General features: G+C 39.3%; 1 protein-coding gene across 1 annotated transcript in view; it reads right to left on the bottom strand.

The window, feature by feature from the left end:
* The window catches only part of tenm4 (teneurin transmembrane protein 4), a 209,579-nt gene that overhangs the window by 100,290 nt on the left and 95,434 nt on the right, over nucleotides 1-13,855 (bottom strand). The window contains exons 4-5 of the mRNA XM_037677631.1: nucleotides 7,399-7,648; nucleotides 206-280 (exon numbers count right to left, since the gene is read on the bottom strand). Coding sequence (XP_037533559.1) covers nucleotides 206-280; nucleotides 7,399-7,648 — 325 coding nt within the window. The remainder of the gene's footprint in view (nucleotides 1-205; nucleotides 281-7,398; nucleotides 7,649-13,855) is intronic.

Genomic DNA, 13,855 nt, shown 5'->3' with positions numbered 1-13,855 from the left:
CCGGTGTGAGACGTGCATGCAAGAAATAAGAGAAATGCCAGTACAGAATGTGATCACCAAGCAACATCAACAGCAGCTGACAAATGGACATCACGGTGAGTGGCGTGAAACAAACAAACCAAGGTCCTTATGGAACTACTTCTAAGGAAAAGTGAGACAGACAACAACTAACTCTCTTGCTCTTCTTGCCTGTACACTACTGTACCTTGTTTTGTACGAGCCCTGCCCCTCTCTGCAAGCGTCTCGCTCTTCTCTGTTAAACATTAGAGAATTCTGGCTCCTTTAAGGTTGTGATTGGGAGAAAACAATGTGTCATTTACAAATTCAAAAAGGCTCAAGGTTTGCAAATACAGTAGTCCCTCGTTTATCGCGGGGGATCCGTATCCTGAAGCCCCGCGATAAGTGAAAAACCGCAAAGAAGGGATACTAGTACAAGTAGAAAGTATACGTTTATTTTTGTATGTACATATATACGTGTGTGTGTGTGTGTAAAGGTGTTCTAAACGTTTCCCCCACTCTTGCAATATTCTAAACAATGTTTCTAAACTCTAAATGCTCTAATAGAGCACAGAATGTATTGATTTCTCTCTCTCTGCCTCCGCTGCTCTCAGCCACCTGCACGTGTTCTTGGCCACGCCCACTTCTCCGATCTGCACAAGAACAGTTGTTCAGCTGCAGGAGGAAGCTTATCCTGCAGTGTGGGCTGCACAAACGTGCAGCAAGTGCCAAGTACTTTAAAATAATTTATTTTGAATAAAAATCCCATGCCGATCGTGCGGCTCATCATTCAATCAGCCAGTTGTGTGTCATGTCCAATCTTATTTTGAAAAACCACGATAGAGCGAGTCCACAAAAAACAAACTGCAAAGTAGTGAGGGACTACTGTGTATATATATATTTTAAATCTTAATTTACTTTTAAAGCATAAATAAATTTGCCACTTCTGTTTCAGGGACATTTCCCAAAATTAACCATTAATTACAACAGTTTTCTTTAAATGGCTGCAAGACTCTAAATAACACATTCTCAGCTCATTTTGAACTCTCGTGATTCATTTCTCCCTTAATGCACTCTTCCCCGATGAGAGCTCTGTTCCATAAGGAAATACTACTCCAATGCAATGTAGAAACGAACTGTCCACATGCAATGAAAAAGCTCAACACTTTCAGTGGGCCAAGAGAAAAGGCGTGATTTTGATCCGTGCCCTATGGAGGATTCTTTAGTTTTTGTTTCAATGCAACTTTTAATGAAGCACAAAGCAGAAAAAAGCTTGACAGAGACTACATTATGCAAAAATGTTTTTAGATACAGCTTTTTCAACCACTGGCATCTCTCCAGTAACGAAGTTGATATTTGGAGAATTCTTCAGGGCCAATTTAATTTTACCAACGTTACATAAGAGAGCCAAGTTATACTATTTAACAAGGTAAAAGTGAAATTTAATACTTTAAGGTCCGTGAGGAGATAACTAATGATTTTAGTTTTATTACTTTGTTAGTCGATCTTTTTTCTTTTCTATTTATTTTTTTTAAAGTAACTGTTATAGAAACTCTGTGGTTTCAGCAGAACTATTTCCTCTCCCGCCATCTGTCTTTTGGCTCCACAGGGAATACCTGTGCAGGATTAACTGGAGCTGCATGATAAGTAATCATTTGTTATACATTATACTGTCCACCAGCTGAAATTGATTCTCATTTTCCTGTTGACTGAACCGTCTCACAAATTCTGAAAGAAGAAACAATAAATCTGTTTATGGCTGATTTTTTTTTTTTAACAATACTAATTTAGCTATTGATAACTCTCCTACTGAACAACAGTTTATTTTATGCTTTTTATTTGATAGACTGGTGGCTTTCTGAAAGCTACAAGATCAATACAAATTTGGCAATTTTGAAATAAAAATAGACCTAAACACAGTCAAAATTATAACACTTTTTTGTGTTGTACAAAAAAAAAATCAAAATATTTATACTAAAAAAGTATGTTTATTTCAAATTATCTTTTCTACGCCACTACGCTACTGCCAATTACGTGACAACAGTATCCTGCTGTTAGTGAAAAGCAGAATTTGTTGCTCAGGAGTTGATGTTTTTTAACTCAAAACTCAAAGAAAGAAATGATGGAAAAATTTGACACAGAGGTAAAAAATGCCAACACATCTCAGCTTTTATTGCCATCTATGGTTACTGATCCGAGCTTTCAAACCAAACTCAAATCTTTCTAAAGAGTGCTTTGCTAACAGCTCGACAAAACGAACATCAATCACTGTTCTCTTTTACTGCAGGGAAGTCATAATCGAGAAGAGGCCACCTGACAGCGGTGAGCAGACAGAGAGCACAAAACAACGCGTCCTTTAACACCTTCTCGAGAAGCTTTTGTTAACTCTGAACATGAAAAATGCAGTACTCAAATGCATTTCTTTATTTCTTTTGAATTATGTCAGGCGGTTCAGAAAATGTTTAAAAATTGTGATTAGGACGCTGATTTTTTTATTAATATTTTTGCTTTGCTTTGGGTGGTGTCTCACTGGGCTGTGACTAGTTGGCAGATGGTATTCAGAGTGTCTCACGTTTGCGGCGGTTATAGACTTTGGTGCTGCAGAGGCATGCTGCCCTGTAGCTTGAGTTTTGAACACGTTAAAAACATCTGTGCACAAACTTTTTTCTTTTTATTTTGGCTGCCTCATTCTTTAGGGGTCGCCATATCAAACTAACTCGCCGTATCCGTCGCACTGCCCTATAGGCCGCATCAGTCAAATATGTCTAACAAAGTGGAAACATCCATAAATACGTCGCTTTGCCATATACGTCACATCTATTATGCGTCACCGCTGATGCGTTGCATTTGTTACACGTCACCGCTGAAATCCCGAAAATATGGGCCAGAAATGTGGGCCGGTGTTGTGCCAAAAACTGATTGGAAGCCAAATGGCGGATGCGGGAGCGTGCATGGGAGGACTTTAACAAGAATTTAACAAGATTAACACTTAAAAGCAATTATTTGTTTGCTTGAAATTATAGTAAAGTCATGGCTCAATTTAACTTTTACTTAATAAATGCACTATAACGGTCAAATTAGCTGCATTTCCCCGGGGCGGCACAGCAAAATGAAGCTGGTAGTCTATGGCAAGCCGATTGTTTCATTAATAACCACTTTTACCTATTACATGATACAATGGCATGCCATACTTCTCAAGTGCCATCTAGCGGCTGAAAATGGTAGTGTTGAATATTTTCAGTCAGAATGAATGAAAATGGTCATATCTCAACCAAAAATCGGTTTATAAATATGGAAAAAGATCCATAAATATGTCACTTCTGTGTATAAGTCGCAGGGCATGCAAATTATACAAAAAACGACTTATATGGTGAAATATACGGTATATATATAATGTGTTTCTTGGACATAAATAATGTAGTGGGCATCTCAAACCCATGTAAAGAGCACCAGAGCTGCATTTTGATACCTGCCCAGAAGCTCTCTTCTGACAGAAAACATCCAAGGCTAATGTCCAGGTGTGAATATCTAACTTAAAAAAACTATTATTGGAAATATATTGAAAGTTTGATCCAATTCTGCCTATTTTCATTTAAAATGTGTACTCCAGCAGATTGGATCATAAATGGTAGGGAGAGAAGCTTGGGCGGAAAATTTTCTGGGGTATGGGGGATCTGAATCCCCCCATTTTTTTTGTGTGTGTGTGTGTGGGGGGTGGGGGGGGAAAGACAAGAAAAAACTATAAAAAAATAATAATAATAACAACTTTAAGCAATATAAAAAATAAAGCATATTCATCATTTATATTGCAATATAATGCATTTATGGCTTTCAGAAATTGTGCTTCCCACTCATCAGCCCAACAACGATCCAGTCCATTAAACCCAGACGAGTGGGAAGGGTACCTCAACAATGGAGAGGTGGAGAGAGGTGACCAGTTCTCTAAAGAAAAATGATTAGCCACCTTGCCTTACATGTGACATCCAAGCCTCAGTGAAATCTCAGATTTTTTTTTGTTATTCTACTCAAACTCAAATATTTAGTTTTTTTGTAGATAACAACAGTAATATTTATATAAAATCTAAAGGGGTCTCATAGTAAAAATAGATCTCGTTTCATTATTTCAATGGCTCATAACTTATATTGACAGAAACCATAACAAATCAGTGTCGGAAGAATATTTGTTTGATTTAGTGACTTCATTTCTTGGACATACGTCTTCTGTTTAACATGTCGTATTTATTTAGAGCTTTAAAATCTTTAAAACTGCTACAGCTCAGTAACAGTTATTCAGTTATCACAAAAGTAATTTAAAGCAAATTAAATTATCTTCAACCTGGTTCTAAACAATCATTAGACTAAGGATAATTGCACATATATTGAATGCATTTTAACAGTTTCACACCATTATTCACAAAAAAGTACACATTAATAAGCTTTAATAACTAAGGCAGAAGTTTTGTTTACTTGTTTCCATGACAACATGGAAGCACTGCATATGTGTCTCTGCGGCTGTAATTAATTTTTCATTTTTTAAATTTAATTATTGTGTATGGCTACATATAAGCTGTTTAGCAATAGTTTATTTGGGTGTATAGGTTTGTTAGAAAGAAGAATAAGCTGTTGTTGTAAATGTATTCTCTGGAAACATGGTGTTACTTTTCATTTTTATGTTGATGACAGCCAAATTTATGTTCCATTAAAACAAGACAAACAGTACTCTGTGAACTAACTCCTGGAATGTATGGCAGAAGTCAGAGCATGGATGTCACAGAATCATTTACTTTTTAATGAGCTAAAGACCGAGGTGTTGTTGTTTAAGTCCAGCGATGGTTCCAAAATCCATGATGATCTGGGTCCTTTCACCAAACATCTGACCGAGACAGCAAATAACCTGGGTGTAAGGCAAGGGTTTTAAACTTGATGCACTGATTAAATCAATGATCAAGTCCAGCTTTTATCTTTTGAGACAACTGGCCAAGGTCAAACCATGTCTGTCACGACATCATTATGAGATTTTAATCTATGCTTTTATTACAACTCATCTAGACTACTGTAATGCACTTTATAGCCACCTGAGCCAGTCAATACTGACTCGACTTCAGCTGGTTCTGAATGCTGCTGCTCGCCTTTTTACTGGAACCAGAAAACGAGAGCACATCACTCCTGTTTTAAAACCACTACAGTGGCTCCGAGTTCGTTTCCGGATTAATTTGAAGGTTCTTTTATTTGTTTTCAAATGTCTTCATGGTCTCACCCCACAGTTTATGTCCGACCTGCTCCAGCTGTACGTTCCCTCACGCTCTCTCAGGTCAGCAGATCAGCTGCTGTTGGTCGTTCTAAAGTCCAGCAGGAGGTTGACAGGTGAGACGAGCTGCCATTGTGCGTCAGACAAGCTGACTCACTTCCTGTTTTTAAATCCTCTCTGAAAACACTTTTTTCTCTCTCTCTTTGGCTTTTAACTCAGATTGAAATGTTAATTTGAATGTTTTTGATTTATTTATTTTATTGTTTTTACTGTTTTTATGATTTTAATAGTTCATTACTTGTACGGTTTCAGTTCATTTTATAGTTTATATATGTTTGCTTTTATGTGTTATCTGTGTACAGCCCATTGGCCAACAATGTTGTTTATAAAGTGCTTTATAATGCACGGAGACAACATGCAAACTCCACCCAGAAATGCCCCCGGACCGGGATTTGAACCAGGGAGCTGCGCGCTGAGAGGCAGCAGCTCTACCAGTTGTGCCACCATGCTGCCCGCTTTTATTTAATCCACTAAATAAAATAAAAGTCAAAACAGGGGGGGGTGCACCACCGCCAGAGGAGAATCCACCACCGCAGCTGTTTATTTTATTTAGTGGATTAAATAAAATAAAACTAACTGTTGCAGCTTAATAATAATTTTGGTTTTCCTGTGACTTATTTGCAGTATGATAAATGGTACGAGCATAAATATATGCTCACGATGTTTTGTTCTTTGTTGTTTTTTTTTGTTGTTGTAAATAATAAATTACTTTTTTTTGTGAATATGATAAAGCGTCTTAAGTTCCTATGACGTCACATCGATTAGTCAACGTCAACTCGACTTTTATCACGTTGAAGTCGACTTTTACAAATACGTAGTCGTTCAACCCTAATGAATACCCATCTATCCATTAGCTGTTACTCACTTCTTCCTTTTTGGGTCACAGGGGTCACTGGTGCCCATATCCAGCAGGCATGATGCGAGGGGCGGGGTACACCCTGGACGGGTCACAAGTCCATCACAGGGCTAATGTGACGTTGTTTTACCATTCATTTATAAATCAGATAAAAAACAAGTTTTTACAAATGCTCAAATAAATGTTCTTCTGGTGGAGCAGCACGGTGGCGCAACTGGTAGAGCTGCTGCCTCTCAGCGAGCAGGTCCTTGGTTCAAACCCCGGTCCAGGGACCTTTCTGGGTGGAGTTTGCAAGTTCTCTCCGTGCATGCGTGGGTTTTCTCCGGGTGCTCCGGTTTCCTCCCACAGACCAAAAACATGCATGTTAGGCTGATTGATAACTCTAAATTGTCCCTAGGTGTGAATGAGAGAGTGAATGGTTGTTTGTCTCGTTTGTCTCTATGTGGCCCTGTGAAGGACTTGCGACCCGTCCAGGGTGTACCCCGCCCCTCGCACAGTGATTGCTGGACATGGGCACCAGCGACCCCCGTGACCCAAAATGGAATAAGTGGGTAAAGATAATGGATGGATGGATGTTCTTCTGGTAGCCTGTGGTAACTTGGCTTCTTTTTTTTTTTTTTTTTTTTGGCTTTTAACATTTTCAGCAACTATCAGTGAGGATCATTAAAACAAAGAAACTATTTATGTCCTGGTGAGCTTGATTTTAAACTGCCATCCAGGAAAACCAGCTGAAAAAAAAAAAAAAAACCTCTACCAGGCATTCCCTTCATTACAATAATACTTGACAATCCTACTTCACACAAGAGCCTCCTATTGAGAAATGTGCTGGAGAAGTGAATGTTGATTAATATGAAATAAATAGAGCTCAGGGCTGAAGTGGAGGAGCTATGAAGCCTGCACATGGGAGCCTGGATGTAATTTTGCTTTTTCTAACGTGATTATAATTACACTGCTGTTTAAACTCATCAACTTCCTCTGTTAGATTGCTAATATTAAGCGGACAACCAAAATCAGCTCTTTTCTCTTGTTTGCCACGGAGCTCATGTTCATCACAAAGTTAGGCTTTTACTGCAAGCGGGATTTTTATTTTTCTTCTTTCATTTTGTTGCTTTGCTCTTTGGTAGCCCTGTGGTGAAATAATATGGAGCAGGCAACATGAAAAGCTGAGTTCACTGGCAGTAGCGTCCACTCATTCTCAAAGATGCCAACAATGTTTAGGAGACGGGCTCAACAGCACCTTGTTTCCAGAGGGATGTTGCTGTTGAGCAGCCAGTTGTCCTGAGCGCTGCCAGAGTCTTGAGCGCTGGCCGGACCCTCGGGGGGAGCGGAGCTGTCTGTGGGCGCAGGACTCGGGTTGCTCCGTGAAGTGTAGTTGCTCCTGTTCAGCGAGTTAACAGAGGCCGCATGGTGCTGATGGTTGGGGGAGTGAGAGTGGGAGAGAGGGAGAGGAGGCGTCCGCAGACGAGAATGGTTCTGAAAGACGGCGTCTGAAAGTAAAAAGAGAAAAAAGGTTAAAAAAAAATGTAAACAAATAGTATTTAAAAAAGACGAAAAGTGCACTTTTTTTCATTTACTCTTTATTTATACAGGTAGTCTCATTGAGTCACGACAACTCATTTTCAAGAGAGACCTGTTTAGGGGTTAAGGGCCCCGAGTGGGGCAAATGAGGGTGGAGGCAGGTGTGGGTGTTTCACCTTTTCTACCCACATTTTGATGTTGATGGTACCGGGAGTTGAACCTGCGACTTTCCGATCACAGGTCCATCTTCTATAACCTCTGCGCCACCACTCCCCCCTTATTTATTTACTTGTTTTGAAGTGATTTTGTATTATTCTTCTCCCAAGTTTGCCCGGGACAGATAGTTTGTTTGCCTCAAGAGCTAAAGTACAGCTGATCTAAGGTCACACAGTTTGATGGTTTTTATGATGTGAACATTTGTTTGTTTGAATGCTTTCAAGCTGTTGGAAAATGTCTAAACATGGCAGGCCTCAACTTTGGCATTAGAGCACCAGGCTTCTAGTATATTCTGTCCTTGCTCTCTAGTAACAATACAATTTTCTCAAAAGCAGAAACAACATCTTACATTTACTGATGCAGATAATACTGAAGCACTGTTTGGTTTTATAATTAAAACCATGACATGATAGCAGATGAGGGAAAAAGGCTGGATTAAGGTGAGATGAAAAGATTACATGCATGGCTGCAATAGCTGGAGGTACAATGCTAATAATATTTAGCACCCACTGCTGAAGGCAAAAAATGCAATATTGCCGTGCCCATGTCTGTGTGTGTTCATGCACATGTCTGTTCAAAAATATCTTAGGAACCATAAGACAAAAGGGCAACCATTAGATATACATTTACAACTGGTCTGTGGTCAGCCTGATTCAAGATGGCTGCAACAGTCAATTCATCCTAAAATAAACAAATAAGGCTCAGATTTACATATACTGAGATAAAAGTTGATGTGGTAGTAGCTGAGTCATTCACAACATGCGCACAGCGTGTGACTTCTGGCAGTTACACAGTAGAGCACACGGCATTTTATTTTCATGACCAGAAAGTCTACAACTCTGTCATTCCTCATTCTAAGATGATCTCAGCCTTAAACTATGGCACCAAAGATGGTGAGGCACATGCATTCCTTCAAAAGATAAAACAACTTTAAGTTCATTTGTTTTAGACAGGTTGAGAACAAGTTAAGACTCTGCTGGAAAAGTTCAAACCAAAAACCTTTAAAAAATACCAACGAAGAAGTTGTTGATTGACTGTGGTATTTTGAATATGTTCTTATATAGAGGCCACCACATAATCAGCTGGATAAGAACTTCTGCAGCACTGATGCAAACATCTGTTTCACAAAACAAATTGCCACCTAAACTAGAGACCCCTTTTACTTACAGGTTACAAAAAAAAAAAAAAAAAAGAAAGAAACACTTCTGCTCATTATTATTTCTCCAAACTGATCTCCACCACTGTGTGCTCTCTGCCTCCCACGGAGACTGATGTAAGTTTACTTAGATCAGACACCGGCTGCTGGGTAAACAAATGAGCTGATCTCCTCCTGAAATTGACAAATTCCCCAAGCTTGTTCTGGCCACTCATTTAGTTCAAGATTGTTTGAGTGTTTGTTTATAACCATTGACTTCTTTTCCTCTAGTTTTACTTCCCCAACTGCCGCAGCTCGTTAAAAGAGTTACAGACAGAGATGAATCTGTACGTTTCCACAATAATCCAAAAACAACAGATGTGACTGGAGCCAAAAAGCCTCAGTTTGTCTCGTCAGTCCCAAAAACTTTGGTCAGAATCAGAATAAGTTTTATTATCAATGTACCAGGATACAGTGAGATTATGTTCGTACAGTCTTCTGAAAGATGGGCGGAGTGCACGTTGCTGCTGCTACAAGAGTCTCTTATTCTTCATCAGAATACTTTTTAAGATCCAAAAAGGTAAAAGGCCATAAGAATGAGTGGGATTACAAAAAAGATCTCTTCACATCTTGTCTTACCCGGACACGATATGAGACATCAAACAACTCTACCAACAAGCACATTTATAAACACATTACATATGCATTTGATGTCAAGATGTTGAGATTTGTCCATGAAGCACTTTCAGATAGACCATAGTCCTGATAAGATGTTGGTGTTCAGCCGGCAGTCCTGATAAGCCAGCACAGAAGTTCTCGGGTGGGGGTGTTGTGATAGACAAGGCTTTTTCCTTACTTTACCCATGTTCCAGGAGAAATTTGATAGCCTGCATCCGAGGCCAAACGGGGGACTCAGATTCAGATAAGTCACAATTGTTGATTTTCTTCAGGCAGACTGTTTTTTCTTGTCAGCCTTGAGTCCTGCTGGAACTTTCCCAGTCCAAAATGGCCAGATTTATGGTCATTCCACTGATCCGTGCTATGAGCCTTCTTCAAGGTCGACTCCAACATGCTGGCGAGTCCTAGAAGCCGCAGGTGGCCTGAAATCCTCACACATTGCTTCCATTTTACGGTTTAGCCCGTAAATCAGCTGATTTTGAGTACTCATAGCACAAACCAAACCTTCACACACTTAGCAGTTTTGTCGTGGCCGAAACTGCTGCCGATGTCTTCTTCAAAAGTTGGTAACATAGGGACCCACCGATGCCAAAAAGCAGAGACCCTGCTATCATGAATCCAATTATATAAACATCTTCAGCGTCCTCCTGAGACAGAACTGAAAGACACATCAGCTGCCAAACTCCACACGGATCCCTGCTGTACCCCGCAGCATGAGTCTCAGCAAGACAAGAAGAGGGTTCTCCAGGATGCTGTCGTTTTCTTGAAAATATTTTGTTGATTGCATTGAAAGTCCAGCTCACCAAATCATAATAGTATTTTTTGTTCAGAAGATGTGTACCACGAGCTTCAAACACACACAGAAAGCAATGAAGCAGGCGGAAGAGGAGAACAGGGGAGGGAGAGGAGAAAGCATCCGCCTTGAATGGGAGCGAGAGCAAAAGAAAAGTTCTTGTCAACATGCATTTTGATAAAGTCTTTACTGTGTTTTACTGTCGATAATAAAACCTTCCTTGGCCTTTTTTCCATTAATCCCATTATTATTCAAAATGTGACAAATTGTACAATCAGAAAGTGACGTACCCTAACCACAAGGTTCAGCTTGGTTGTTTCTGGCTAGGTTCTTTGGCTCTATTTATACCAACCGCTCTACCCATCTAATCAACCTGGGGTTGCATTGCTTCTTGCGTCCCCAACCTGGGAAGTAGGCTACAGTCCTATAAATTTTATACTTTTTATTAATATTGGCTGCTGTGATCAGGAATTTATTGAACTACTTGGAGATGGTCTTGTAACCTTTAAGCCTTGGATCTCTGTTATCTTTGTTCTGAGCTCCTAAAACAGCTCTTGCATGTGCTTTCTCTTCATGTTCAGTGTGGGACACACACAAATACTAAACAGCACAGTGGCATGTTTGTTCTCTTTAAATAGGCTGGGTGGCTGATAAAAAGCTTGAAGGCACTTGTGATACTAATTACTGTCAAAACCTTAGTTTGAGACATGACTACAATGCTAAGATAAAATAGTCTCTTTAAGGGTGCCAACAAATTTGTTCCTACTGTTTTAGCAAATATTTGTAAAATAAACAACACATAATTTCTTTTCACACTATTTTGTTTACTTTATCACACACTAAAGGCAACTAACTCATTTATCCACACATGTCAGATCGGAAGCAGCCATTTTTAGTTAGACAGCATTGTCAGATTAGCAGCTGACATGGTTGGAAGTGATGCCAAAGGTCACATTCCACCATCTGAGAGCTTTTGGCTGCAAAAATAACCATTTTTATTTAGTCTTTTCTAAACCGTGTAGTAAAGATATGAACTCTAGAAGAAGAGACAGTACACTGTGGTCCCACATTCACCATTTGATACTCTGCACTTCCCAAGATAGAGGACCAATGTCTGTTTGCTCTCTATATCCATTTATTTCCACGTCTGCTGAGCCATTCATCAATCAATGAGCTCCTGGCTTTACACAGAGTGGCTTTTCTTGATAGCAGTAAGCCACCTTTATTTCACAGATATCCACAACACTAAATTGGCAATTTACAACATAGAGAGCAGAACACAAATACAAGAAGACTTGTTTTCTATAATCAACCTCTTCATTAAAGCAATACCTACTCATGTCAGTCAACGTGTTGCGACTCCATGGAGGATTGTTTTTGGGGTCAGGGCGCAAAGCTCCCATATCAACACGTGTCGGATTGATCAACGTTTGAGGTGAAACGCTGGTCGTGCAGAGAGGACGCTGGCATCAAGCGTCAGTGCTCGTCAAAATGAGAACTGAGCCCTCCGTGTTAAAAGGTCGTCTGCTAATCATCAGCTCAGCAAGAAAACGTTGAGACGAAACGTGCTGCATAGACGAACACTAACAAACATGGTTTTGCATTTTTATGTTTCCTTTCAATCTTTTTGTTTAAAGAAGCCAAATTTGAGCCTTTTCTCACAGGAAAATGTTCAACTCGTTTTATATGAGCATGCAAAGAAATTTGTAGAAAGTGACACATTTGGAATTAGTTGAACACATGGTTTGATGCTGAGTTCCACAGTTGATCTGAACCTTTGACATACTCAACACAGTCCTGCTCCACAGTAATCTGGTGTGAGGTAAAACCACACAGTTGCTTATGACCTACCTCAGCTACATACCTGATCCCCGAAGCCATTAATAAGGTTATGCTAATTTAATACGAGGACAGCACAGATGCACAGAGAAATATATCACAAGGACAAATGCATCACTGCTCCACAACAAATTTACTGCACGGAAAACAAATACTTCCTACACTATGAGGGAAAAAATGCAAATGATTAATTTCTCTAACGCATTTCCTTTTTTGAGGACCGTATAATCAACTAGAAATAGACCGAATTATCAGCTGATCAGCTTTACTTGGCCGATATTGGATACTTTTCAAAGAAACAACAAAATGTCCCTGTTTGTATATAACCAATTATAAAGTAGGGAAAAAATACACATCTGCTGCCCACTGTTTTATTTTTTTAATCAAGAATGTTAGTGCATGTGATTTTTACATGTACAAGTTCTTGTGTGAGTTGTTTAATATATGTTTAGCTAAGTTAGGCAGTTATGGTTACATTTTCTTAAAAGAAAAATACATGTTGGCAATATATATATATCTATATATATATAGATATATATATAGATATATATATATACTGTATAATTAGTGTTGCACATCAGCTTTTTTGGTTTCTGAAGATTTGCATTGACATCGGTCATAAAAAAATTAACAAATATTGGTCAGCCTCTACTCAAAACATTAAGGTATTAATCTAAGTCATCACAAAAGTAAGTCTTTTAATATCTATATAATGTTGTGCATAATAGATATGCAAAGCATTTTCAAAAGTTTGTGTTATTCTCTTGTATAGAAACCTGCTGTATGTATGTTTTTAAATGTCTGAATACATATTTATGTTTAAATATGTCTTACATATACATTTTGTAAAGTCAGGATATAGTACAATTGAGATTTTAAAGGAATGTTAATGAAAGTTAAATGAATTTCTTTGAAAGTTCGGAGTCAAATAAAAGTTAGCATATATATATATATAGTCGGAAAGGGTGGATTGATCTCTTCGGGTCGAGCGTGAGTTTCTGCCTCAAGTGGAGGAGTTCAAATATCTCAGGGTTTTGTTTACAAGTGGGAGAAGAATGGAGCATGAGATCCACAGACGGATTGGTGCAGCGTCTGCAGTATTGCAGACTCTGTGCCGGTCCTTTGTGGTGAAGACAGAGCTGAGCTGTAAGACAAAGCGCTCTATTTACTGGTCGGTCTACATTTCTACCCTCACCTATGGTCATGAGCTCTGGGTAGTGACTGAAAAATGAGATTGTAGATACAGGCAGTTGAAATGTTTCCTCCACAGGGTAGCTGGACTCTCCCGTAGAGATAGGGTGAGAAGTTCAGTTATCTGGGAGAGACTCGGAGTAGAACCAATGCTCCTCCACATCAAAAGGTTGAGGTGGTTCGGGCATCTGGTAAGAATGCTTCCTGTGTGCAACCCTCGGGAGGTGCTTTGGGCATGTCCAACTGGGAGGAGACCCCAGGGAAGACCCAGGACACTCTGGAGAGACGTTCCATCCATCCATCCATCCATCCATCCATCCATCC

The sequence above is a fragment of the Nematolebias whitei genome, chromosome 6 (genome assembly GCF_014905685.2).
Source record: "Nematolebias whitei isolate Nwh7 chromosome 6, NemWhi1, whole genome shotgun sequence".
Taxonomy (NCBI): Eukaryota; Metazoa; Chordata; class Actinopteri; order Cyprinodontiformes; family Rivulidae; genus Nematolebias; species Nematolebias whitei.
This window is presented reverse-complemented; position numbering and strand designations above follow the sequence as displayed.